Raw genomic sequence first — 27065 nt, forward strand, 5'->3', positions numbered from 1 at the left:
CAGAGCCCAAGCTGTGTCGCTCGGAGCTCCCAGGGCTGCAGGCAGCAGTAAGGCAGCCCCGAGTGTTTTCTGGAAGCAGCCAAACTCGCAGGCCTGGTGGCAGCAGCGCCGTGATCAGCTCTGCCATCTGCAGCAGATGGGACTGTGCGTGGAGCTCTCGTGCTCACCTCGTCCTGTTTCAGTGACTCCCAATCACAGCACCTCCACGTAGTGTGTGCTGCACCATCGCCGTTTGGACCCCCGTTGGAGCCGGTGAGACCCCCACAGGACGTGGAAGGGTGAAGAGAGCGAGACTGCTGCTCAGTGAGACCCCCACAGGACTGAGCTCGAGGCCCATTCCGGAGCTCTGGGAAGCCTCAGGGTGCGTTTTGAAGGAGGAAAGCAGCGTGGTGCCAACGGCTCGTGAACAAACAGGGCTGGTCCATCTCTTTGTGAAAACAAGGCCTTGAGGTTTTGAAAGTTTTGAAATCGCCGTGGCTGAAAAGGGAGTTAGAAAAAGCTGACGTGTGTGAATGGCTCCTTCCTGGCCCCTCTGCCTCTTGTCCTGGGAAGGAGCTGCAGGCAGCATGGGGGGCTGTTCGCCAGTGTTGGTGCAGGGCTCGGAGCTGCTGGGGGGGCTCTGAGGAGCTCTGAGTGCAGTGGGAACTGAAAGCTTTTGGTCTGGGATGTTGCGTTGCCCTGAGGGGCTGCTTCTGAGCCAGGGGTTGCGTTGGTGGCAGCTCACAGTAAGAACCGAGAGCAGAACAGGCAGAGTTCTCTCTTCCCTCTCCTTGCAAAGGTGGAGTCTAGAAATCCTAATTCCCCATTGGGCTGAAAGCTGGTTTCAAACTCCTTCCATTTCTCGTGGCTCCTGTTGCGTGGGTCGCAGCCTGCCCATTGCTTACAGCAGGGACAGAATGTTCTTTGGGGCTGAATCCCTCTGCTTTAGGGGCTGCAGTGATGCATGGAGGTCTCTGCGTGCGCTGGGCACAGACGAAGCCCCAGAGGCACTGGAGCAGCGTTGGATGCCACAGACAGAGCCCTGCAGCCCTTCCCTCTGCAATGATAACTGAAGGGCTGCTGAAAGCCTTTTTTTTTTTTCCAGTGAGCAGATGAGAGATAAGAGAAGAATTCCAACCCGTGGGGTATGAGCCGCTCAATCCGTACCAACGTGATGGAGAGGGAAATTGGAGAGAGCTTATCAGCTTGAGGAAAAATCAAATGTAAACATCGTCCTCAGCATGATTATGGTTCACAGCTCAGTTGGATGTCACATGCCTCTTTCCTGTGAAATGGTGCTATAAGATGATGACAGAGGGAGCCAGCTAGGCAAAAGCGCTCACAAAAACACCCCGTGCCCTGAACTCGGAAGGACCCTGCAGCTCCTTCACAGTCAATAAGTCACAGCTCAGCTGCAGGGAAGGAGCGAGGCGGTGCGAATGGAATTCAGGCTGCTCCAGCAAATGAGTCGTCCTTTAAGACGTGGATCGGCCTGGTCCAGGGAGGGAGGCTGGGGCAGCAGGGCGTGCAGCGATGGGTCTGGTGGCAGTTTGTTGCTCCTTGGCCACGGAGCCGGGAGGGCTGGGGCTCTGTGGGATTGAACAGCCCCGCAGGGAGCAGCCCATGAGGGCTTGGAGTGTGCAGCGTGTGATTGGGAGCAATGGTGGAAGCAGGGCTCTGACACAGCCCTTGAGGGCTGCACGGGATGCACAGCCTTAGTAAATAAATATGATTTTCCCATATAAGGTGATTGCAGCCTGAAAAGCAGGAGCAGGAATTCTAACACACTCGTTTTCTTCCCCAGCACATCCATCGTTCGGATGCAGGCAGCTGAGTGCTGAAATAGGGCTGGGCAGTGCTCTGACCGAGGGAACCACTCACTGCACACTGCTTCTGCCCTTGTGGTGCTCTGCTGTGCCATCCAGCAGTCCCTTTGGGCTGCCAAGCATGTTCCCAGTGCTGGCGGGGCAGTACCTCTGCATGGTGTTTCTGCACGGTGTTCCCTCAGTGGGAAGGGTTGGTTTGTGGCTGTGCTCCATCGTGCTTGTGGTGGAGAGGCCACGGGAGCCCAGCAGGAAGGTACACTGAGGCACCGTGAAGCAAAAGGCCAGTTTGATGCTGGGGTTAAACTGCAGAAGTGCAGGGGAGAGGAGGGTCCCGTGCAAATCCCACGGGTGAGTTTTGTCCTCAACTCTTCAGAGCTGGATTTCTCAGTGCAGTGCCCAGTGCTGCTCACCCGGGTCGTGTCGTGCTGGAAGGAGAAGCATTGTGGGGCATTCCCAGGCTCTCCATCTCCTCTCTGAGTGAATCAGGCTGTGTGAGGTGAGCCCTGTGCTCGGAGCCTCTGAGCAGCCCGGGGAGAGCCAACAATACAGTGATGTTGTGGTTGTGCCTTCTTTAGGTAGCTCTCAGCAGTACTGTGTTCCCCAGCAGCCTGGCACTTGGTGTGTGCTGCAGTGCTGCCGGCAGCCGAGTTAACCTCAGAACTTTTTTGGGAAATGGAAAAGCTAAAAGGGATCGGAGCAGCAGTTCTGTCACCACTTCTCTTCTCACCCACACGTGTTGCAGCAGAAAGCTCTGTCAGCCCCTAATTAAGTGTCGTTGTCTTCCATCGGGTGTTCTCGTGGCTTTCCCAGCGTGTGTGTGGGTTTGGCACTGGGTTGTGGTGGGGAACATGGGCTGAGTCACAGCGGTCATCCCATGGCTGCAGGCTGCTCGCCGTAAGGGTTCATCCCTTTGCTTCCTTCACCAAAGCAAACCCATCCCTCTGATAGAGTCATAGGATGGTTTGGGTTGGAAGATCACCTGGTTCCAACCCCTGCTGTAGGCAGGGACACCTCCTGCTCAACCAGGCTTCTCACAGCCCCATCCAGCCTGGCACTGAGTGCCTCCAGGCTGGGAGCATCCACAACCTCCCTGGGCAATCTGCGTCTCACTGCGCTCTCCTCTGCTTCTATTGGAACGCGTAGAGCCAGAATCTGTGCATCACATGAGTGGTTCTCTTAAATATTAAAAGCAGGAACAAAGTGACTTTTGAAGAATTGCATTATTTTGTAGCGTGAGGATTGCCAAGGAGGTGACTTTACAGGATATGTGGGTGATGTAAGTAGGATGTCCCCCTGGCCAGCTGCACCAATTGCAGCTGCACCCAGAGCCACCGAGCGCGACCCTCACAGTGCCCCATCAGCGCCGGGACACCTGCAGCTCATTGCAGGGCACAGGGCTGTAATTAGCAGAATCTGTTCTCGACGGAAATTGCTGCTTGCTTTGAAGCTGGTGGGGAAGTAAACAGCCAGTCTGGAGGGGTGGGCAGGGAGGAGGTGGGCAGCACTGCTCTTATTCTGCCATGTATTAAATCAGAGAGGTTGTCTGAATCTGCCGTCCCCTTCCGGCAGCAGGAGAGAATTCTTAGGGTGAAATTCCTCATTTGTGAGTGGAACAGATCTGGTTGGAAGGGCAAGCTAGCAGTGTCCTCCCGAGCTCCTGGATCTCTATTTGTTGTTTTTCTTCCTCCAGTTGCAATTGGGCAGCAGTGATAGTAGTGCTGCAGTCGCAGTGTGAGCACACCCTATTCCCAACGCCGGTGCTTACAGCCTGCTGGCGATCGAGGCTCAGTTTTTGCTGCTCTCAGACTCTGCTCCCTTCTGCTCCCACTTCAGCACGGCTCCATCAGGCTGGGCAGCTCCTGGCCGTGCCAAGCAGAGCTTTCCCAAAGCTGTGTCCGTGGGATTGGGATTTTACTCAAGGTCCCAAAGATCAGAGGGATTTAAGAAAAACCTTCAGGCTTGGCATAAGGCCCAGAAATGCGGGTTTCTACTTTTGCAAAGTAAAATGAAGGTGATTTGCTCTGGTTGGGTGGCCTGGTTTCTTTTTGTAAAGCTCTATATATGCGTGGAGGAGGAGCTGAGCTTCGCGTTCCTTCACAGTGCTGATGATGCTCTCTGTGGTGGTTCAATTTGGGGGGCAGAAGCAATTTGCTTTGCTGTCCCCTTCGAAAGCCCAGGGAAGACCTGTGTGTGCCTTAATGCCCACTCGATCCCTGCTCTTGTGTTCAGTCGCACAAGCAAAATATTACCAGGTCCTCTAAGCACAGGTTGGAGACAGCAGCTGCTGCAGCACTTCTCCTGTAATCTCTCTGCACGTGTGATGGACCAAACTTTGTGGATTTTTCCAGGCAAAGTCATCCATGTTGGTGTTTTCCAAAGGGAGGCAGCTGGCTGAAGCCATCACCTGCTGAGCACTGCTCTGTCTCCAATGTAAGTGCTGGGAGATGGGAGCATCTCGGAGCTGTGCTTGGCAGTGCCAGGTGATGTGCTCCAGCAAAGCCAGAAATAAGGCAGAGATATTTCTGCTCAGCCTGACGGGTCCCACATCTGGATGACCAACAGTTTTGTAGTGTTTGATTTTTCTCTTTTCAACCTCTGCTCAGGGGAAGCTGCACATTAATTCTCCCAGCTCTCAGGGCACGGTGTTGGTATGTGCATTGGTTTTAAATCCAGAGTGCTTCCTCGCAGAGCAGAATCCCTTCGGGCTTCAATCAGTTTTGGTGGAAGAGAGATGATGACATGGTCTTCTTGCACCTTGCTCTCCAAGGGGTGGATGTTGTGCTCGGTGCAGCATTAAGCAGGAGGGGTGAAGGATCTGGGATGCTCAGCCAGGTTGGGAATGCCCAAAAATGACTATTAAAGAAGATGAGAAAGCAAAGGAATGAGCATCCTAAGATGATGGGATAGAGATAGGAGCTGCTGCAAGAGGACAAAGGGCTTTCAGGAATTTGGGGTGGAAAAACTACAGTGTTCTGTAACACCACGGGGCTCTCCGGGGGCTGTGGGAGGCAGGGATGGGCCGTGCCTGAATGGCAGCTGCTCATCCCAAGGGCGAATGAACAGATCATGGACAGAAGTGGCAAGTGCCGCCTGTTATTTCATGTTTTCTATTAGAGCTTCTGCTTTTGGGTTGCTTCGACTTGCCAAGAGAACGCTCTCCATATGTCCTTTGCCTTATGGCTGGCCTTTAAGTGCTGGCAAAACTGATATGCACCCATTTCAGCAAAGTGGGCCCGGAGAAGCGGTGTCCCTGTGCACAGCTCCGGTGTTGGGTCGCATCCGTCCTTCGTGGCCCTGCAGCATCTGGCTCTGCTTCATCACAGCTGCCTTGGGCTCTTTGCACTGAAAGCCACCGATGCTCAACTGCTGCGAGCCTTGTGACTTCCACTTTGTTGTGCTGTGTTGAAAACAGCACATGAAAACCCCCCCGGCCTCACTGATGAGCCTGAAGGAGCCATGACCGGAGTGCTGAGCTGTCTGCCCGTAGCGTGAAAGCCACGGGGTTTGGGATTTAAACAGCACGACTTCTTGTGTGTTGCATTCCCCATTGAGAATGGTTGGCCAGCGTGGATGCACGTTCTCTTTCTTCCTCCCACCCCACAAAGTGCGGAGCCTGCAGGGCTGTGCTGGGAGCAGGAAGCCTTAGCAAGCTGGATTAAAGCTCCTGCAAGATTTTCCTTACTGGGCTAAGCACCGTGTAGTTCAGAAGTGCTGGAATTCAATTCACGTGATGCTGCTGTCTCCTATTGCTTTGTTCTGTACCTTCTCCTCGTAGGGGATGCTCAGATTTCCCATGCACTGGCACAGCTCTGGGGCAGTGTGCTCTGTGTCCCCAGCAGTGCAGCTCTGGCCATGGATGTGTGCTGGAAACCCTGGTGTCCCCAGCACCTTTGGGATTTGGGGTGAGCGGCACGCATCATCTTTGGAGCTCATTCTGCTGTGCCTTGTTTTGTTCCATCTGTTCAGGTGCCTTTGTTAGCACGGAGCAGGAGCATCGGTCCAAAGCACCGTGGGCACAGAGAACACAAATGGCCTCAACGAAGGAAGGGAACGTGGTGGTGAGCAGCTCGAGGAGCCTTCTCTGTGCCCACTGCCCTCTGGTGCTGAACCTTTCCTATCCCCCAGTTTGACCCTCCCCTGACGCAGCTCTGCGACCCACTTCTGAAATCCCCTTTTAGTCCTGGGTGTGTGAGCACCCCCAGGAAAATCTCTGTCAGGCGACATTAGCAGGAGGGGAATTAAATCTTAGAGGATTTAGGCGAGCAGCTTTGGCTGGAGTAAATCAGGAAATACCTCGCTCCTTAAAAATCCAGGTGTGTCTTCGGGATGATTTGTGGCCTTCAGAGCAGTGAGGGCTCAGGTTGGATGGGTTCAGGTGGGATGTGAGGTGCAGCTTCTTTGGAAGGGTGCTGACATGGCTGCCCAGGGAGAGGTGGAGTCACTGTCCGTGGAGGGGCTCCAAAACCACGGAGATGTGGCACTTGGGGTCAGTGGGCATGGTGGGATGGGTCGGGGTTGGACTGGAGCATCAGAGAGGTCTGCTCCAACTTAATGACTCCGTGGGGGCCTGGCCCTCTTCATAGCTCCATCCCAGCCTGTTTTTCAGCTCCAGGAGTTTGGGACTGGCTCCGCTGAGGTTCATTTTTCCAGCCACCGCCTCCTTCTGCCTGCCACAGCCCTGCGTGCAGGGATGCAGAGCTGATCCTACCCCCCAGCAAAGGCCGGGGGCAGCTGGCCCTCGCCATAGCTTCAGAGTCCTCCAGCCTGTAATGGCCTCGCTCTAAATTAGCGTCGTGGTTTTGCTGCGCTGTCATGGATGCAGACAGCCGGCTCCATCCCGGAGAGGCTGCGCTTCCTGCCATGCTGCTCGCTGTCTCTAATTAATCCTAATCAAGCTTTGCTTGAATTTTAGGCAGACTTGGGCTTGAAGGCTGCATTAAGGAGCAAAGCCGGGGCAGGGAGGAGGCTGCAGAGTGCCGACCTTGGGACCGTCTCACCCTCACCCCGCTCTGGGATGTGCCGGGAGCGTGTTTTGCTCGTCTCTGCCGTCCTCCTACATCAGGAACACTGCGTTCAGATAAGGCTGCACCTTTCCCATCCAGCAGACGGAGGCTGAGCATCCATCCCCCTGGATTGCATAACCGCAGTGGAGCCGAGCGGCTGCAGCCTTCTCCGCTATTGGATGTCAGCTATTGTGGGCTCCTCTTGATGAGGTTTTTGTTTGGCTTTTTTGTCAGCTGTGTCACACGGTTCGGGCTATAGGCGCTCTGAAATTGTCCTTTTCCTACACGCAGCTGATGGGAGACAAGGAAACAAATCAGTTCTTTTTAAATTTCATTTCCCCCGGCTTGTCCTGCTTGTTCCCTGCTGTAATTGGCCTTCCCTGCTGTAAGCGCTTTTCTGGTTAGTTGTCAAGGAAACGTTTGAGCAGGGCACATCCTGGCTCAGCTACCCGCATCCCGAAGGGCTGATGCTGTCCTGCACCTGCATCCAGGGAGCAGAGCCAGGCAGGGAGGCGTTGATCCCCCACAGCATCCCCACCCCGTGCCCTGGCCTGGCTGAGCAGATGAGTGCGAGGCAGGGTGAATTTCTGCTTTAAAACTTGGAGCAGAAAAGCAGGCTGATGGATGCCTTCGATGCAGAAACACCTCTCCATGGCAGTCCCATGTGCTGGTGATGGTGTGCAGGGCTGGGTGTGGGTCTGGTGCCCAGTGAGGGATGGAGCATGTTGTCCCTGTGCAATGCCCCAGAGCCCCGTCCTGCCTTGCAGTACATGGACCACTTTCCCTTAGCTTGTATAACCACGCTGTTCTGTCCCCAACAAGTTTATGCTCAAGTGAACAGGGCAAAGGGGTGGGAAGGGAGAGCAGGGTGCGGTGTTGGCGTGGCAGAGAGCACAGTGCCGGTGCCATCAGCCTTCCCTGAGTGGAGGCTGTGCGGGGTTATGGGGATTGCTGACTGCCAGCTTTCATCGGGGTGTCAGGTGGTGTGGAACCAGCACGGGTTCTTGCAGGTGGTCCTGGAAATCGTTCCTCTGCCCAGAGGTGCTGCATCAAAGTGGGAAAAGATCTCAGCACTCCACTGAGTGTTGTGGCTGTCTTGGTGCCTCTCATCCCAATCCAATGTTGTTGTTCAAAGGGGAGAAAGTGTACATAGTGATCAGAAGTAGGTCATCGTGGCTGGGAAGGGCAGGGTGTAAGGAGCTGCCTTCTCAGGGTGGCTGCAGCACGTCCTGTCCCGGCTCCTCCCAGCCCATTGCTTCAGGCCACTCAGTGCCATATGCTGCACTTGGGCTGTGAGAAGTTCGGGGGCTGCTTCCCGTGTGTGCCAATCTGGGCACTGCTCCTGGCCAAGGCTCGTTTCCTGGCATCTTCTCCCAGTTGCTGTTCTGTTGCCTTCGTTTCATTTTCTCGGCATGGCCCTCACGGAGAGCAGCAGCTGTCTCTCTGGATGGACACGTTGCACTTCCAGCCTTTCTCTCCATGTTTCTCCCACCACACATCTGCTCCCCGTGCACAGCCCTTGCCTTTCCCAGCTCATGCCCTAAAGCAGACGGCGCGGGGCAGCCCGAGCAGACAGCAGATCCCCGTGCTGTGCTCACAGCCTTCACCTCCTCCAGTCCAAAGGGTTTGCTCGTGCTGTCTCTGTCATCACTGAACAGCAGCAAAACGCCATCCAGACGTCTGTTTGTATACCGTGTATTTTAGTTGCAGTCACAGCACATATCTCCTGGTAAACACTGCAATGCAGCACCACCTCTGGGGTAAAGGAGCCCATATGGGTCTACCAGCTCCTCCAGTTTGCTTCCACTGCTTCTTTGGAGTGTCATAAAGCATTAAATGTTTGTGAGTTATGTTGTTGTGGGACGTGTGTGTGCACGTGTCTCATAAAGAAGGCTTCTGCTGGGTGTTGGTAAACTTTCCCAAGAAATTCCTTGTGTAAGTCAAGCTTGAAACCCGTGTTTTTAACTCAGGATAAGTCATGGGCAGCGAGGATACGTTTTTTTTCCGGGGAGTTTTGTTTTTCAGCCCAAAGGATCGATGATTCTTGGACTGCTTAACTTGGTGTGTCCCCAGCAGCACCCAGAGTGCCCCAACGCAGCGCTGCACCGCTCGGTGGCTGGAGGGCACTGAGGAGGAGGATGAAGCTGAAGATGCGGGTTCCTTGGTGAGCCCTCTGCCTGCGTTGCCATGAATGAGAGGCGAGGGGCCTGGAGACCTCTGAGTGTGAATTTGTTGACGCAGCGTGTTGCGTAAGAGCAGAAATGGGTTATCTAATCTGGTGGAGGGGCAGAGCTAAATGCAGAAGCCGAGCCGGGGCACGTGCTGGAGCCAAGGCGTGCAGGTGTGGGGCCGGTCACGTCCCTGCGGCTGCAATGCAGGAGCCGGCCGGGCTGTGCTGAGAGGCGAATGGAGGCAACGGAGCCAAAACCAGAGATGGGAACGGCGAGCAGCACAGCGTCGGCATCGGGTTGAAGAAGAGCAGCGTGTGGGTGAGAAGAACTGCAGGCAGCAGGTCAAGCGTGCGCCGAGCGGCGCAGAGCCCTGCAGCAGGCACAGGGCTGAGGCCGGCCGGCCCACGCTTCTCCAACCAGAGCCACGCCGAACGCTTCCGCCCGCGCTAAGCTGCACCAAATCGGATAAGAATCATTTCAATTAGCTTGCTGAGCATCCAGGCTTCCCCCGGCACGGCTCCGGTGCCCCACAGACCCGAGTGGCGGCTCCTGTGGCTGCGCAGCCCCCCATGCTGGGGTGCAGCAGTTTGTGCAGGGCCATCTGTCAGCGTGTTGAGCCGGTGGAAGGTTTGTTTTTCGTGTTCTGCATGGAGTTGTTTCATAAAGGTGATTTTTTTTCCTCTTTGGAGAGGTTTTGCTGCTGATTCCCCGGTGCACCTGAAGCGTTGTTTCTCCTGGAGGTCCCCATTCCTCGCCTCGGGACCTTCCTACAAGGGATCGGTGTCGATCCCACACTTGGTACGTGTACAGCAGCAGACACTTAAAAGCTGGCAATGAAAGCAGCTTGTGGTAATTATCACGAAATTAAAGATTATCTCCCGCTCTGGAATGGTGACAAAGCGCAGCAAAGAGATTAGCGGGGCTCGTGGCCACACGGGGCAGCATCCCAGCCCTTCCAGTGCTGTGGATCCCCCTGCCCTGCCCACTGCTGGGCTCTGTGCTCAGTGACCAGGAAGGTGTGTTGTCATGGGCCAAAGAACTGCTGTTTCAGCTCCAGATTCTCCAAGACAAACGGTGCTGCGCTCCATCGGTGGTCACCCTGTCTGGTTTATGGTTGTGCCTTGGATTAGCTGGATTTCAACCCATGCAAGTGAAGGCAGTGTGATTTAAAGCAAAGCACCAAAACAAAGCTGCTCCAGCTTTGCATATGCGGGCAAAGCACTTGGTTTGGGAGGCTGAGTTGCAGACTGCTCAAAATACCACTGGGATGAGGTGGTTTTGGCTGCTGTTCCCAGCTCTGGTGCTGTATCTGAGGGCTGTAGGCAAAACCTTCATGCCTCACCGTTGGCTGTAATGGAGAAATGGTGGCTTCTCCCAAAGGCATTGGTAGAGATAAGTGATGGATTCGTGTTTGTGTTGTATTTGGACACTGGGTTCTGTAAATAGCTCTGTAAAACACTCCCAGTATGCATTGTGGAGTGGCTGGGAAGCAGCTTCATGAGCATCTCTGCGGGCCTGTGGATGCATCTGGCTGTGGTGTGGCACAGCCCTATTGCTCACGGTGCTGTGGGGTCTTAGAACTCTGCTGAAGCCTCCAGGAAAAATGATTGCTGGGAGAAATGGTGTGTGTGTGTGTCTTTGGGTGAGCCCAGTAACTTCGGGCTCCTGCACTAATGAAATTGTAACCAGCACAACTGCTTGATGGGCTTTGCAGCTTGCTTGAATGAGCAAAGCGATCTGTTGTTGTCTGGGTGCTTTTAATCTCACGTGCCTGTCTTTAGTGATGCTCTGCCCTTCTCTCCTCAGGTCTGGCACCGAAGAAAGCAGCCATCACCGAGGTGAGATGGTCTTGAAAACCCCGTGCTGAGAAATGAGAATGCAATGAATGGAGACTGCATGCCGGGCTCCTGCAGGGCCTCACCTGCTGCTGGCAGTGGGATGAGGCAGCAGTGCAGCACAGAGCCCTGCAGCAGGGCAGCAGCTCGAGGGCTGATTTCCTCTTTCCCATTACCCAGGCTGCAGAATCACTGTCACCTCCTGGATCACAGCCCTGGCAGAGGAGCCCAATGTGAGGGTCTGTGCCTGGAAGCTGTGCCCCAGAGCCCACTCTTGTGCTTTAGGGCACTGTGTTCCAATGGGTTTTCTCTGATCCGAGTTTCCAGCGTTCCCCATTTATATTACTCACCTGGGATGATGAGCACTGATATACATGAATAGCAGAACCTTCCCATACGCTGCCGGGAATGTGGGATGTTGTTCCTTTTGCCTCCCCAGAAATGCACGCTGCAGAAAACTCCTTTAAAAGTTGCTTTCCTCAGTGCAGAACGAGCCCCACTTCTTCTTGCCCTGAAAATGCGGGCTCTGTGCAGGAGACTTGTTGCTGACAGTCATACAATGGGAACTGCTTAACCTGTGGCTTAATTATTGTGGGAGGGTGGTGGTGAGCCATGAGGAGAGGCAGGACGACGCAGCTCGGGCTGCTGTGCAGGAGGATGCTCAAAGAGGAGTAGGAAGGTTTTGAAGGAGAAATGAGACTGCCCCTTTGTTCCCGAAGTACGGGACCAGAAATAGCTGCAAGCTCCTGATTAACAGCTAAACCACAAAGAACTTCTGTCTGAACAAAATTATCCGCTGTTTGCTGCAGCTCTGAGAGATGGCTCTGTGCAGCACTGAGACACAGTGATAGAATTCTGTGACTTGGGAAGTGACCTTGGAGCTCGCTGCTTTAAGAGCAGCCAGGGCCTGGCTGTTGTGTAGTGTCACAAAACCCCAAGTGCTGCTGGTGCTCACCACGACTGCCTGCTGGGGCTGCAGGAGGAGCTGCGTGCAGCTTCACCCAATGGATTGCATCAGCAGTCTGCTGGATTGCAGCTGCCATCTGCTCCCTCCTTTGCAAAACTTCAGGAGGAGCTGTTTTTGCAGCTCGCCCTGTGTGGGCTTGTCCTTTGAACTGTTAACAAACGAGATCTTGCTTAAATGGATTATCTCCATGTGAACGCAGGAGTGGGGCTGTGTTATCCACCTTATCAGCCTTTTGTCTCTCCGGTGAAGTGTGAGGCATTGCCATGAAACCTGAGGGCATGGGATTTTGAAGAGCAAACCTCTCGCAGTTTGATTTAATGCATCACTGTTTGTAATCGATGGGAAACCAGAGCCAAGCATGCAGGGAATCCCGGCAGCCGGGAGGCACGAGCTTCTCTCCTGGCTCAATATCTTTGCCACGGGCTCTGCCCCATTGGTGCTGAGGGTGCTGGGGGGGGAACTGGGTATTTCCAGCCCTGCTGACTTGAAGGATGGATGGATAAATCAAACAGCCTTGTTTGAGCTTGCCAGTGCCAAGTGCACCTGCTTGCAGTCGGGATCCCTTCATCCTTATGGTTTGGTCCAGCCTGTGCTGTTCTGTTTGCTCCCGTTGGCCAGGCCAGCTATTCTGGGATGTCACTGTGCCCTTTCGTTGCAGGGCCCATCACTACCAGGGCAGCCTGGCCAAGGAAAGAAGATCGGTCATCGGAGCGTCGATGCTTCTGGAGAAACCACCTACAAAAAGGTTCGGGTGTGGGGAGCACGTTGGTGGTGGGCAGAGAAGTCAGGCCCAGGGATCAGGGGTGGAACAGCTGAGCTTTCCTGGCTTAGCAGCCAATAGCAACCAATCTGATTTAGATTTTATGCAGCACCCTTGTACCGTGTAGTCTTGCAAAGTGCAAACCTTGGGAGGCCTGAATGGATGTGTTCAGCAGCTGGTTGAGCTTGTTTAGCAGTAGGCAGCGCTCAGGATGGCCACGGAAGGCACAGGCATGGCCCTGCTGTAGCACGAGGAGTATTACTGCCATAATCTGTGCGTACTGACACACAGCTCCTTCCTTTCTGCCAGACCACTTCCTCCACATTGAAGGGGGCCATCCAGCTGGGGATCGGGTACACAGTCGGCAACCTGAGCTCCAAGCCCGAGAGAGATGTCCTGATGCAGGACTTCTATGTGGTGGAGAGCATCTTCTTCCCGAGGTAAAGGAGACAAGGAGACAACATGAACGGATGAGTTCTTTCTTTTCCTCTCACTGATTTTATCAAGAGAGCTTCCATCTGTTTTTAGATGACAGAGATGGATGCTCCGAGTGCTTTAAGTATGCATCTATTTCATGCAAACATAGCAGTGGGAAGTGTTAGATTCTGCAGTGCACTGACTTGCAGGGAAGTACAACGTAAGGTGCAGTGCTGTGTGCTTGGGCTGGCCTTGCTGTGTGCTTCTCCTGCTATCTGTAGGATATCTCCCTCAAAATTATGCCATGTTTGAGATGGGAGAAGCTCACTCTGAAGCTCTTCACCTCTGTAAATAAACAGAGCTCACAAGAGCTACATTCTCCATGTAAATACATCCTGCTTGGCAAGTGGCTATTCCTTGCATTCTTTGGAAATGGGTTGTGGCAGATGATTTAAATCCCACTTACCTGTTGTCCAGCCACAGAAAAAAGGCAGTTTGTTCTTTTGTTTGTCTGGGTCTTTTTGCAAGGCTCATTTTATCCTTAGCATCGAGCAGCCGTGATGAGACCACTTTCCTGTGAATGGTAACACCAAGGCTCACACATCTCATGTCTGTTTTGTGCAGTGAAGGAAGTAATCTCACCCCAGCTCACCATTATGCTGACTTCAGGTTCAAAACCTATGCACCAGTGGCTTTTCGGTACTTCCGAGAACTCTTTGGGATTCGTCCAGATGATTATTTGGTATGGATGGATTTTTGTTCTTGTGTTTACCCTGCTTTGTTCGAGGTGGTCTGGAGGAATACAGTAAATGTACCCCTGAATTGAGGCTGTCAGCTGATCTTGCCTAAAAGGGTCAAAGAATCAAGGAATCCCAGCAAGGAGTGGGAACAGGCTGTGGTTTTAGGGCTCCTGTTCAGTTTTGGGGGATAAGAGCAGCACCACTCAACCAAAGCCTGTGTTTGCTGTGAGCTCACACTGGAGGGAAGGGGAATGACCTGCTTCAAGTGTGTGCTGCACGAGCTCTTATGGGGCTCCCTCTGTTGCTGTCCCTGACAATAACTCGCTGTGTTTACCAGCAAAAGGAGCTGTGTTCTGCTGGCTGCAACCCTGAAATGTCCCCTGGGGCTCCGAGGACAAAGATGGGAATTTGTCCTTGTGTACTCACTTGAGAACTATGTGAATGTAGTTATGTTAATCATCTTATGAAGACAGAATAACGCACGGCTTGTTCCTGTGCTCGGAAAGCTCCTCAGAGCTGTTTTTAAACTACCCAGAAATGCAGGCTGCTGAGGCTTGGAGAGCACTGGGGTTGAATTATGTCCCATGCATGTTTGCAGTGCCCTGCTCAGGGGATAAAAAGCCCACCCAGATGAGCTCCCACCCTCCCCACTTTCTAACAGCCGCTTTTTTTCTGACTTCAGCAGTAGGCAGGGGTAACCATAGCTGTAAACATACAAGCAGGAACGAGTCTGTGCCATTGCATGGCTTGACAGTCACTGCGCTCCCCATCTGTGCCAGCCGAGATAACGCTGCCTGATTTGATGAGTGGCTCAGAACCCGGGTGAGGCACAGAGCCTGCTCAGCTGCAAAGGTCACGGCTCTGATTTGTTGCTTCTGCTTCCCCCGATTCTCTCTTGCCTGCCACAGCAGCAAATGCCTTTAATTATGCATGAGATAATTAACTTGATAAAGTCTTGGATCATTAATCTGCGCAGTGCTGAAAGCTGTTTTCAGTACGTGATGACGAGCATTTAATTTATTGCTCTGATTATGGCCCTTATGTCCCCTGCCTTCCTCTCCTCACCTCACCTCGTGCTGTGGCAGCTCACGTGGGGACCTCACTGACCCACACGGACACCCCGGGGTTGGCGCCTCACTGCAATGAGCACATCTGCACTTGAGCTTTGTGTTTTTGTTTCTGCTGTTAGGCATGTCCTCGGCTGAGGACCTGCTGTTTGCATCCCGATGTCTAGAAATGTCCTCCCAATGCAGTACCCCTCGCTGTTCTGAGTGCTCATCCCTTCCTTTTTGTTTGGACACCTGCTCTCGCGCTTTTCATGTGCTTTACAGCCACATCTCCCCCCACTCCTGCTGGAAACACATCTGTAGCAGGGCAGCACGAGGCCAGGGAGGCTGCTGAGAGCAGCAGAGCGTCGTGTTCCCTCCAGCACGGATACCCGGAGCAGACTGGCGTGTCTCTTAAAATCCTATCTTTCTGTCTGTGCTGAAAGGAGCCTCGATGTGATATGCACGGACACGCACAATGGGAGAAGATAAGATGTCATTATGAAGCCTGGATGTTGCTGAAAGCAGAAGATTAGCTTGATTCTGAGCAGTTGGGATGCTCTGACCTGTAATCTCGCTCTCTAATTGTAAATTGCCCATCAGCTTTGCTGCTTAGACCTAACCTATAATGAAAATAATTCTCTTTTGAGCTTTGCTTCCCCTTAATCTCCCTGGTAGGCAGCGTGCTGGGGAAAGCCCTCAAGGTCACAGAGCTCAGTGTGCAATGAGCTAGGGCTGAAAATATCATCTTTTTCCTCCCTAGTACTCATTATGTAACGAGCCCCTGATAGAGCTGTCGAACCCTGGTGCCAGCGGCTCCCTCTTCTATGTCACCAGCGACGATGAATTCATCATAAAAACTGTGATGCACAAAGAAGCTGAATTCCTCCAGAAGCTCCTGCCAGGCTACTACATGGTGGGTATCACCCAGCACCTGGGATTTGGGTTTGCAGTGGCAGATTTCTGTCCCAAGCCCTGCCCAGGGCACGTTGTCCACCCAGTGACAGCGCCAGTGCTGTGTCATGCAGCCAGTCCCAAAGCAAAAACCCTACCAATTATTTGCAGACAAGCAGTAAATTAGAACCAGAATCCGCTGCCTAGAGAGGTGGACAAACCAGGAGCTGCCTGTCTGCATACCTACACTGAAAGATCCAGCTCTGTAGATGAGGGCATTGACATTCCCTTAGTTCCAAGAATTATGCTGCTACACCTGTCTGGTGCAGAGCTGCATGCTACCTGTAGCACTCCAACGCCAGTGGGTTACTGTGGGGCCAAAGGCTGATCTCTGCTGTTCTTGGGAAACCCATCCAGTGTGAGAGAGGAGGAAGCAGAGAAAGTGGGGCTTGCATTCTCCTTGGCTGCCTCTGTTGCTTTCAGCTCACACTGCTGACGAGGAGGGCTCACTCCTGCACCCAGCTAGGTGAGAGGAGGTGAGAGTGTGAAATTCAATGCAGCTGTGCTTCTGCTGCCTGTCAGAAGCTGTCAGGTCTGTCCTCTCATCACAGCGTGCGGAGATGTTCTGTTTCCTTCCCAAACTTTTCCCAAAGCTGAACAAGCAAATCCCGTCTGTCATGTCATTCCTAATAATGCAGCTGTCTAAAAAAAGGACACGGTAGTCGAGCAGGATATCCGTGCTCTCTGCCCATCTGTGTGTTTTGTAAAGCAGCTCTCCAGAAGGAGGAGGAGGAAATTGATGTTGTTTTGTTTAAAATTAAAAGAAAAGCAACAACCCCCCCCCATGTCCGTGGTTTATTCTGGGCTGGAGAACAGCTCTTGAATTCTGACACTTCTGAAGAGTTGAAGATAGCTGTTATTTTTAAACTTGAAGTTCCCACTTATTTGTGTTTTTCTCTTCCAGTTTGCTTTCCCTTTTTTAGCTGCTGTTGATGGGGAAAGCAGGGAATTTCCGGACTTGGTTATTTGCCCAGAGAGCTCTGAACATCCCATTCCCTGTACTCAAGGCCCAGTGGTATTTTCAGGTCCCAGAACCACTGAAATGCAGGAGTTTGTCAGAGGTGTAACAGTCAGCCCTTATGGACAGTTCAGAGACCCTCTAGGTGATGAATCTAGCCTGGCTGCTTCGTTCATGCACTCTGTGTTGGAACACAGTGGGAGTCCTTTTCCAAATGACCTTTCCTGGTGCTTTTTCCAACCCTGCTGCAGAACCTGAACCAGAACCCACGGACTCTGCTGCCAAAGTTTTATGGACTGTACTGTGTGCAATCGGGGGGCAAAAATATCCGCGTGGTCGTGATGAACAACATTCTGCCTCGCGTGGTGAAGATGCACCTGAAGTTCGACCTGAAAGGCTCAACCTACAAACGCCGGGCATCCAAGAAGGAGAAAGAGAAGTCCAGCCCCACGTACAAAGACCTTGACTTCATTCAGGACATGCCCGAGGGCCTGATGTTGGATGCAGACACCTTCAGTGCGTTGGTGAAGACGTTGCAGCGAGACTGTCTGGTAAGGAGGGGATGATTCAGGGAGTGGGATAACAAAGCTTTGAGTGTGGGGAAGACTGAATGACTGAGAGTACTGCTGATCTGCTAACCCCGAAGCAGGAGAAGTCCCTCTGCTGCTCTTTATGGTGAAAGCAAAGCAATGGAGTTGAATCTTGTGGCGGTCTCAGAGGGTTAAGACATCCTTTCACTTTGGGCATCAAACTGTGGCAGTTTTGCCAGCTGTAGCTGGGCTCTTGGGGCTAAATACATTTTCCTATGTGACATGCAACAGGTATTTATCATAGAATCGCAGAGTGGTTGGATGGGACCTTAAAGCCTATCCAGCTCCAACCCTGCCTGGGCTGGCTGCCCCCCACTAGCTCAGGCTGCACAGAGCCCCATCCATGGCCTTGGGCACCTCCAGGGATGGGGCACCCGCAGCTCTCTGGGCAGCAGCACCAGCATTCTTACAGGTAACGTGTTACTTGTGAGCCTTCAGCCCTCTGGGCTGTGGGATGGCCAAATTCTGCAGAACCCAGAGATGTTTCCTGATCAGAAACGTTCAAGCTCTGGCAGAGCAGTTGCTAGCACGAACACGGATGGGCTGTCCCATGCTTTGGGGTCTTGCTTTGTTCGGACTGCTGACCTGTGTCTTCTTGTCTTTATTCTTAAATTCTCTACTAACTTGCAGGTGTTGGAAAGCTTTAAAATCATGGACTACAGCCTGCTGCTTGGTGTCCATAACATAGACCAGCAAGAACGGGAGCGGCAGTCCGAGGGAGCGCACAGCACGTCGGATGAGAAGCGTCCCGTGGGGCAAAAGGCACTTTACTCCACAGCCATGGAGTCCATCCAGGGTGGGGCTGCCCGGGGAGAGTCCATAGACACAGATGACACGTAGGTGGAAACCTGGGCCCCTCCTGCTGCTTGGGGGGGGGGGGGGGGAGTAAATCTCAAAGTGAGGGCTCCTTACGGCTCTCTTGGGGTTGTGGCACTGCTGCCTGAAGGATCCCAGCACGGTCAGCCAACCGCCGTGTGACTGATAGAGCAGTGCATCAGGGTCTGCCCCATCGATGGTCCCTGGGGGCTGGGGGTTCCTTTTGGCTGTCCTGCTGGCCCTGTGGACTTTGCTGCCAAATGCTGCAGTTTGCTGTGCTTGCTGCTGGCAGCCACGCTCCGTGGAACCAGCTGCTCCGGTTTCAGTGGAGGATCAGTCACAGTGGAGCCAGGAAATAATTTGGTGTTTCCCTTCTTTCAAAAAGCATCCCTAATTGTAGTGGCCTGCCTTGTGCTTGCATGCTTCTGTTGTGTGCTGGTGCTGCTGCACCTTTGGCTGATATTAAGGAATTCCTTTGTCCTTACGGATCTGCTGCCCTTTGTAGGCAGCTCATGCTGGTTTGGTAACCGATCCGGTCCTCAGAATAAAACATTCCATAGCTAAGAAAAATCCATATGGTTCTCTCTGGCTCCAATGGAGCTGTTGTCATACAACACAGGTGCTGTCCTGACATTCCACACTTGGTGATCTGGGCAGGCAGCCCCGGTGTGAGGTGGGCCAGGGGGGTAGGTGGCGGCTGGTAGGTTTCATGCTGTCTGACCACCACATCAGAGCCCTCCTTCCAGTGCTGTCACCACCCTTCCTCAGTCCTGGGGCCTAACAGTTCTTCTTTTTAAGTCTGTACTCACTGTGGCCTTGTTTCACCTGCAGGATGGGAGGAATCCCAGCAGTGAATGGCAAAGGAGAGCGTCTCCTGCTGCACGTAGGAATTATAGATATCCTTCAGTCGTACAGGTAGGTGCCTCTGCAGTCATCTGTCCTCTAAGTGTGCTCCATCTATTTTAATACTGAATGAAAGCAAGAAGACTTTCCTCTCCTGAAGAGTTTGATGGTGTGTAGGCAGGCTGCCTAAAGCTGTCTGATGTGTGTTGGGAGCTCTGGATTTTTGTCTTGTCCTTAGAACAGCTGGTGACACCAAGCTGTTTGCCTAAGGTATAATGAGTTGTTCTTAAAGAAATTCCCCATCGCTGTGCCTGGGATGGGCAGCACATACCCAGGGAGGGAGGGTGGTTTGCTGCAGGTCTTGCAGCCCTGCTCCTCCTTCCCTGGAGGGATTCCAGGCAGCCCTGAGCCAACTGTTGGTGTGCTCTGCTGACCTCCTGGCTGGAGCAGAGCTATGCTCTGCACAGAGCAGGGATCAGCAGCTCAGTGAGCACTCCTGTGCGGGTTATGGAAGGTGGCTCTGACACCAGGTACATGCCTGAAGCTGAATCTTTCTTTTTCTCTCTGCTTCTTCCCTGAAATTAGGTTCATCAAGAAGCTGGAACATACCTGGAAGGCCCTTGTCCATGACGGGGTGAGTGCAGGGGTGCCCTCAGCAGGTTACCTGCCTTGGCTTGTGCTACTTGGTGCCAATTACCTCGCTATTAATAGTCCCTAAAGTGGTACAGTTGAAGCTGATGAAAGGAATAGTTCTTGCCTCTTATACCTCCACAGCAGTGTAGTACAACTTATTCCCAATCAGATTTTCTTGCACACTCCACCTCCTCACATGCTTAGCTGTCATGCTACCAGCTCTCCTCCTCTGCTCCCATCTGTCATTTTCCTCCTCCCTGTGTTACCAGGAGCTGTATGTGCAAGGCGTGTGTGTTCGTGTGTGTGTGTGTTGGGGAACGTTGCCTTGGCTCTGTTTGGTGATTGACTGTGGTTCCTTTCCAGTAAGCTTTCTGCTAATAAATCCCTTGCAGTGTTTCCCTGCTCTCTCATCTCCAGCAGCACCTAGGTGTGTGTTTACAAAAAAACAACCTCCAGATATAGGAACTATTTGTCAGCATTGCATATGCGTTCTTCCCTTAAAAAAGGAATGCAGAGGAGAGGTGGAGATGCTAAGTCATAGCAGGGCAGAGGCAGCAGCAGCAGAGACAACAGCTCCATTAAAACAAGAAGTACAAAGTGTTTGAAGAGCGTGGGGACCCCTGGCTGAGTGTTGGTGTCCGTGTGATGTGCAGCTGTACCCAGGTGTGCTTTAAATGTCAGCCAGCAAAGCCAGAGGAAATTTCACGTGTGTAATCAGGTCAATATTTGAAAAATACAGACCGTCTATAAAGGAATAAAATCACCAAAATCCATTATAAAATTACAGCAGGAGCATAATCAAATGCAATCAAATCAAAGGCAGTGCTTCAGGCTTATTTATAGCATTAATCAGATCATTTCAGTTAAGCCTTTCCATTTTAAGGATCTATCAGTGCTAAATGCTGGAATAGAAAAGATTGCATTGGCTGCTTTAGAAGTTCTGCCTCGAGGAGTAATTTAAAAATGAAACAATGGTTTCTTGCCTTTACAGGACACGGTGTCAGTACACAGACCCAGCTTCTATGCAGAGAGATTCTTCAAATTCATGACCAACACAGTGTTCCGAAAGAATTCCTGTAAGTACGTAGTCTGTGTGTGAGACACAGCCTTATCCCCCTCTCACTGCTCGTGTCCACATGGAGTATTTCTGGGCAGGATTCCGAGCAGTGGCACAAAGCTGCAGAGCCCTGGGGTTGCCATGGCTTTCTGTGGCCAAGCTCCTGGCCTGGAGCTCTCCAGGCAGTGTGAAGCGGGCAGGGCCACCTCTGCCTATGGAGGGAGAGGTTCCTTTGGTGTGACTTCTGTTGGTGGTAATTCCCTCTTCTCTTTCACTCTTCTCCTCCAGCTCTGAAGTCATCTCCCTCAAAGAAAGGGCGTAGTGCCTTGCTGGCTGTCAAGACACCTGGTCCAACAGCTGCGTTCTCAGCTAGCCAGCTCCCCTCTGAGAAGGACGAAACGCAGTATGACCTCCGTGCAGCCAGGAGCTATCCCACCCTTGATGACGAAGGTAATGGCCTGGTTGGTGTCCGATGGCTGTGATCACCCTCTCTTTCCTAGCAGTGCTCCCCTGTTCTTGTTGAGCTCCCCGCTCTGCACCAAACACACGCCTTTCTTGTTGGGTGCTTCTTCATTCCCTGTCTCGCGGTGCTTTGCAGGTGCTAAACTTAACCAGGACAGGGGGGAAGCTGAGTGCATTGTTTTGTCGCAGTGCTAGCAGTTGGTGGATCGGGAAGCAACGCCTCTGCATCCCAACCAAACCCCTTCTTTGCAGCACTGTGTGGTTCTGCAGTAAAAATGGTCGCTTGCGTCACTGCTGCAAGGCAGCCTCTGCCAACTGGCACCAGCAGTCGTAGCCCAAATGCAATCCGAAGGTTGGGTTTTCCACCTGTAGAGAAATGGGACTGAGAACTGCACGTCTCTGATGTTTGAATGGGCATAAGGGGGAAGATCTTGCCATCGGGAAGAAAAAGATGAATGGATCTGATTCTTCACCTTTGCATCGCTTCCATCTGGGCTGGATTTGCAGATGGTTGGTGAAAGGCAGGCTTCTCGAGCGTGTAAGTGTTAGATTTCTGCCCGTGCAGAGGAGTGAGCACTCGATTCATCTCTTAATTCACTTGGATGTTTATCTCTGTCAAGCCAAGCCTTTAATCCAGCTTTGGTTACCAGTGAGATGTCTTCCTTGGCATTACATTTCCAGTAGTGTCTATCTGTCGTGCTGGAAATGGTGCTGACTGGCTCTCTCTAGAGGATGCTTTGGGATAAGCTGTTGTTTTCATGAACTCGGCTCAACTTCCTGCCTGTTTGTGCATTCACATGGGGGAGCAGCCTCACACGGGGCTGCAGCAGATAAGGAGCTAGTGTTTGACCTGCCTATCTTTCTCCCTCCATCTCTCCTGCCCTGCGCTTCGGGCCAGCAGGCAGACCAGACCTGCTCCCCTGCACACCTCCTTCCTTTGAAGAAGCTACCACGGCCTCCATAGCCACAACACTCTCTTCAACATCTCTCTCTGTTCCTGAGCGATCCCCTTCGGAGACATCAGAGCAGCCTCGGTACAGGTGAGCACAGTGCCCATCCCCTGCTCGTGCTGCTGCTCCTCTTTGTGCCGCAGCTCTCGGCAGCCTGCCCTGCGCTCCGCAATGCTAATGACCGATTTTAATTAAATCTCTCCTGGGAGCAAGCAGACACAGCTTTGATGGGATTAATTATTGCTGGGAGAAGTGTCAGCTGTTAAGTAGAACATCTCCCTCATGGGGTGGGGAGTTAGATTTGGGTGCGGCGTAGGATTTGTGTCTGAAATCCCCCCTCTAACTCTGCTCTCCCGGTTTCTTTCTGCAGGAGACGCACACACTCCTCAGGGCAGGATGGCAGGTGAGAAATGTGCCTCATCCTCATGTTTGTCCCACCTCACCTGTGCAAAGGCTTCGCTTCTTGGGGGGCTGAATGTGCCCCTTGATTGCAGTTTTCATTCCAAGCAGATCTCCCAGTGCTTTGCAAGGAATCTTTAATATTACCTCTGTTACTTGATGGAAAAGAGGACAACTGGATTTGGATGTGTTGCCAAATGTAGCCACTCAACCAGCTCTAGAATTAAGCAGAATTGTCCCTTACATCCCCCTCTGGATAAGCAAGCCTTAAAAGTTGGGAAGTTGCTCCCCTGTGCATCTATCTGGACACAGTGGATGTGTCTATGGGAGAGGCTCTGGCTCTGTGAGCACGCTCAGACCCCCAGAAGAGCAGCTTGGATGCTGCTTAGTGTCCTCAGAAACTTGGGAGTTGTTTTTCCTGCCTGTGGCAATAGGTGGCACAGAGCCAAGGGCAAGGTGGGACAAAAATCCCTTCTGCATAAGAGCGTCCAGATTTAGAAGCTCTTATCGTGTAATTATCTCGCATACTTTTGCACCAGTAAAAATAACCCCGTTGCCTGTGTCAGCAGGACCTGAATGAGGACCTGGCTCGCTGCTGGCTCTGCCCTAGCTTTTTGGTACATCTTGTAAGTGCTGTAGTTACAAGCTTTGAGATGCATCTCAGAAACTCTCCCTCCTCTGTCCCTGCAGTCAGTGTTTGGTGCTTCAGGGGAAGGAAAAGGACGCTGGGAGATGGGAGTTTCCATACCTCCCAGGCATCTCCCCCTGTTGCTAGGTTTTAAAGATTTGTTGAGCTTCAGACCACCCAGACTGAAACAGTCCTTTCCCAGGCTATTCCTTAATAAGTCTTGGTATGTTCCTGTCAATGGAAGGTGCAAGAGGCAACTTGCTGTTGGTTTGCAGCACCCATAGAAGTGGCAGGGAGCTGTGGAGCTCCTCTCCTCCTGCCAAATCCGTTGTCTGAAAATGCTGAAAATTAGAAATTAATGGAAATTAGACTCAAGCACCTGTGTCGAGACCCACTTGGCAAAGTGCTGTGACTTCACCTGGATTGCTCCAGGCTCCCTCACTGTAGGATGCTGTAGGATGTGACTGCTCATCTGAAAGTAGGTCAGGTGAGCCGTGTCCTAGAAGTGGTAGTGCAGGGAGCTGAGTGACTTGGGCAGAGGTGGATGTCTGTCACAGACTTGCTACAACTGCAACCAGCCCGTATCAGTGTGACCCTCTGCTTAGTTTTTTGCCTAGTTTCTGTATTTCTGGTGCTGGTGTCTGTATCCTCTCAGCTGAAATGAAAAGGCCCTTCCCCAGTTTGCTCAAGCTTGAAACGTGGCAGACCTCTGACTACTCAGATCTGCTGGAGAACTCCCTCTGGGTTTGGAAAATTCTGGCAGCACCATCCCAGCAGCTAGATGGGAGCAGTGCTGCCTGCTGGTTCCAGCCCTGGGACAGAGCAGAGCTAGCCAGGGACTGAGCAGAGCTGGCCAAGAGCTCTTAGAGATGGAGCCTGTGCCCTTGGCTGGGCAAATGCCAGCTCCTCCTTCCCAGGAGGACTACGGAGCCAGCCCTGCTAACACAAGCAATTACTTCAATAGCAAGAGGTATTAAATTGAAGACTGTCACAAACAGCTCCTGACTCGCAGATAAATAGGATGTTAACCCCGGACTGAACCTCAGTGCACCGGAGCTGCAGCAGAGGTTGGAGGCTTTGGCTCTTGGGAGGTTGATGGATAACACTGGGATAGATCTGGGCACATGTTTTCCCCAGAGGCCAATTGTCCTTTTTCCTCCTGCATTCAGGTTGACATCACCCATCCTTTCTGCAGCACTGGCTAATGAATCCCTTTCCTCTTTTTTTTCCCAACTCCAGTGCCGAAAACCAAAATCTGGTGGGACTGACCCTTCTGCTGGGAATTTTGCTTACCCAAAACCTCAGTCCCGGGAGGTCTGGCTGAGCCTTCCTGTGTTTCTTCTGTTCCCAGGTCGCATGAGGAGGTGCGAGTTGAAGAGGAGCTTCAGCAGATCAGTGTAGAGCTGGAGCCCAAATGTGATGTTGAGATCGTAGCTCCCGAAGAACACGACAAGGAGTAAGTGTTTGGGAGCACTTGGCAGAGCCCTGCCCAGCACCTTTTTTTGTCTGTGGGAGCTCATGCTGATTTTGTAGGGTGTCAGCTTCCCTGGGGAGATGGGTCCCTTCCCAGACCCGATCTTTCTGGGTGTTAATGCAGATCATCCTCTGCAGTTCCTCTGTGATTAATCACCCAGTCTTGCTTGCTCCCCCTTTCTGCCCTCGCTGACCAGATGCTGTTGTTTCTTCCCCCTTCCAGAGAAGCAGCTTCTTCAGCCTGTGCCATTGTAATGTCCACAGCTACAATAGAGGTGGAGACGGCCAGCCAGGCCTCCGAACCAGCCAGCCAGGCCTCGGATGAAGATGATGTGCCAGTCACAGACATATACTTTGTAAGATACCCTCTGCCTGGTCCCTTAGGGATGGAACGGAGATGTGTGGATGAGGCTGTAATCTGTTTCAGGCAATGGGGTGTGTGGGGCAGCGTCTGCCCTACGCTGTGCTGAGCACCTTCACATCTTAGTGCTGGGCAGGGTTTGAACGCAGGGAATGGGAGTGACCCTTGGAGAACTCCCAACAGCACCTAGTGGGGCTGAAGCACGTAGGTGTGCTGCTCTATTTGGAAGGACTGGTGCTGAAGGGTTTATCTAGGCCAGTGTGTTCGCTCCTGGGACAAGCCAAGGTGAAAGTGGGTGCTGCAGAGGCCCCCCCAGCCAGGGCCCTGAGCGCAGACACACCGTAGTGGAGCGGAGGTGGTTGTGGTGGGGCTGACCTGGGGCTCTTGTGAACTCTGGCTTTTCCTCTCCCTGCAGGCAGATGCATTAGGTGGTGCAGTGGAAGTCTAGTACTGAGACAGGGAGTAAGTGAGGTGGTTGCTGTTGGCAGCGGAGTGCCGTGGAGCCTGGGGTTGTGTTCCTCAGCCAGCTTCCACAACGTCTGAGCAGCTTCTGCAGAACGGAGAGGAGTTTTTAGGAACGTGTGCCTGCTCTGTGGATTCCCAGAGTGGAGCTGAGGCTCTGACCCATGGCAGCTCTCCCCCACGTCGTGGCACTGGAACCTTTCCATTAAAAGGGCTGCTCAGCTCCAACTTGCATGGCGATGGAGATGAGCCGTGCCCTGTGAGCTCCTTCAGGCTACCCTGAAAATGGCAACATTTGGCTCTCCCTCTGCTCATGTGGCTCTGCTGCAGAACTGCTCACTCGTTGCCGAGTCATTTGGAGGCTCATGGGAGCTGCAGAAGGAATCAATTTTACAAGCTTGTCTGTTTGGGTTTTTGTGCATGCTGTTCCAAATGCAAACAGCTCCCTCTAACACTGGCTGCTCTTTCTTTGCCTGTGGATGGCAGCTGTGTGCAGGCTGCCTGCAGATACTGCCTGTTCCACTGGCAAATGTCTCCTAGCAAGGGGCAGCTCCCTGTCCACGGACACGTGGACTCCCCCCGACTTCCACGGGGCTCTTCTCTATCCAGAAGAAACCATTTGTGTGCAGTGTGTGCTCGCAGAGAGCCCGACTGACTCATCAGCATCTCATACTTCATCTGAGTCCTTGAGTTTTGCATTAAATGTGTGTTGTGTGCTGTGGAGTGTTTGTCACTGCTGGGACGAAGGGAAAAGCTGATCTGGGTTCCCCACTGGCAGTGGTGGCTTTTTTGTTTGTTTGTTTTTATTGGAAAACCACTGGAGCTGGAGCTCAACCGAGGCTGCACCCAAATGCAGCAAGGCTTGGACCCCAGCTGCCCCTGCAGGCACGCTCCAGGAGCGATGATGGGTGGAAGGATGCTACGTGCAGAGGATGATTTGTCAGGTCCTGGGGGCCCATGGTCTGCTTTTTGAAATCAGCTTCTGAAAGAAGAGCACTTTATCCCCCTGCCTCTCTGAGGGGGATAAAGGTGCAGAGATTTGCCAGGCACGGGCACCGCTACTCCCACGCATGGCTTTCCTGCCCGCTGATCCGTTCAGGCCTGGAGTTGTCCAACCCTTTGGTTTTTGGTTTTTTTTTTTGCTTTCTCTTCCATCCTGTCTTTCACATCATCTTTCCGTTGTTTTTCTGTTTGTTTTTTTTTCCCCCTCTGTTTCCTTTCTCGCCTCACTTACCCCCCCGGGGCCATGCAGTTCACAGATGGGAGGTACTGGATTTACTCTCCCCGCCAGCGCAGACTCCGAACCACCTCGCTTTCCTCCAGGACTGTAAGTGACCGTGCTAGCACATAGCAGAGCTGCAGCTTTGAAACACTGGGCTCAGCAGCTCCATTGCCCAGGGATGCCATGGTTCTGTCCTCCGTGACCACTGGGAGTCAGCCCAGTAGGAACAGGGAATGCAGATCAAAGCTGCCCAAATCAGTCTCTCACAGGATCTCACTTAAGTGAAGACTCAGCCCTGCTTTCCTGCAGGCTGAGGGCACAGCTTCTGGCTTGGAATCGCCCAGCGCTTGGACAGACCTGCAGGCAGCAGATCCATAAAGGTGGAGGCACTTGAGCATTTATAGATGATGTTAGGTACAGCCCCCTTGGCCCGGGAAACCAAACTGGGTTCCAAAGAGCCTACCAAGATGTTTTGAAACTGCTATTAAGCCAGTTTGGGCCTTTTAGACCTCT

The 27065-nt window shown here is 52.7% G+C and overlaps 1 protein-coding gene across 6 annotated transcripts in view; it reads left to right on the top strand.

Moving 5' to 3' along the window:
- The window catches only part of PIP5K1C (phosphatidylinositol-4-phosphate 5-kinase, type I, gamma), a 33425-nt gene that overhangs the window by 1227 nt on the left and 5133 nt on the right, over positions 1-27065 (top strand). For 2 of the 6 annotated variants that reach the window (XM_040653530.2, XM_015299766.4), the window contains exons 2-16: positions 10786-10817; positions 12440-12526; positions 12851-12981; positions 13583-13700; positions 15508-15660; positions 16908-17207; positions 17877-18082; positions 18894-18977; positions 19491-19539; positions 20530-20614; positions 20884-21045; positions 21956-22097; positions 22378-22410; positions 24386-24490; positions 24731-24863. In XM_040653530.2, the coding sequence (XP_040509464.1) occupies positions 10786-10817; positions 12440-12526; positions 12851-12981; positions 13583-13700; positions 15508-15660; positions 16908-17207; positions 17877-18082; positions 18894-18977; positions 19491-19539; positions 20530-20614; positions 20884-21045; positions 21956-22097; positions 22378-22410; positions 24386-24490; positions 24731-24863 (1820 nt within the window). Of the gene's footprint in view, positions 1-10785; positions 10818-12439; positions 12527-12850; positions 12982-13582; positions 13701-15507; positions 15661-16907; positions 17208-17876; positions 18083-18893; positions 18978-19490; positions 19540-20529; positions 20615-20883; positions 21046-21955; positions 22098-22377; positions 22411-24385; positions 24491-24730; positions 24864-25283; positions 26658-27065 lie in introns of those variants that run through there. The other 4 variants (XM_015299762.4, NM_001319021.2, XR_006932216.1 and 1 more) reach the window with 3 other exon arrangements.

Source organism: Gallus gallus, chromosome 28, assembly GCF_016699485.2.
Source record: "Gallus gallus isolate bGalGal1 chromosome 28, bGalGal1.mat.broiler.GRCg7b, whole genome shotgun sequence".
Lineage (NCBI taxonomy): Eukaryota > Metazoa > Chordata > Aves > Galliformes > Phasianidae > Gallus > Gallus gallus.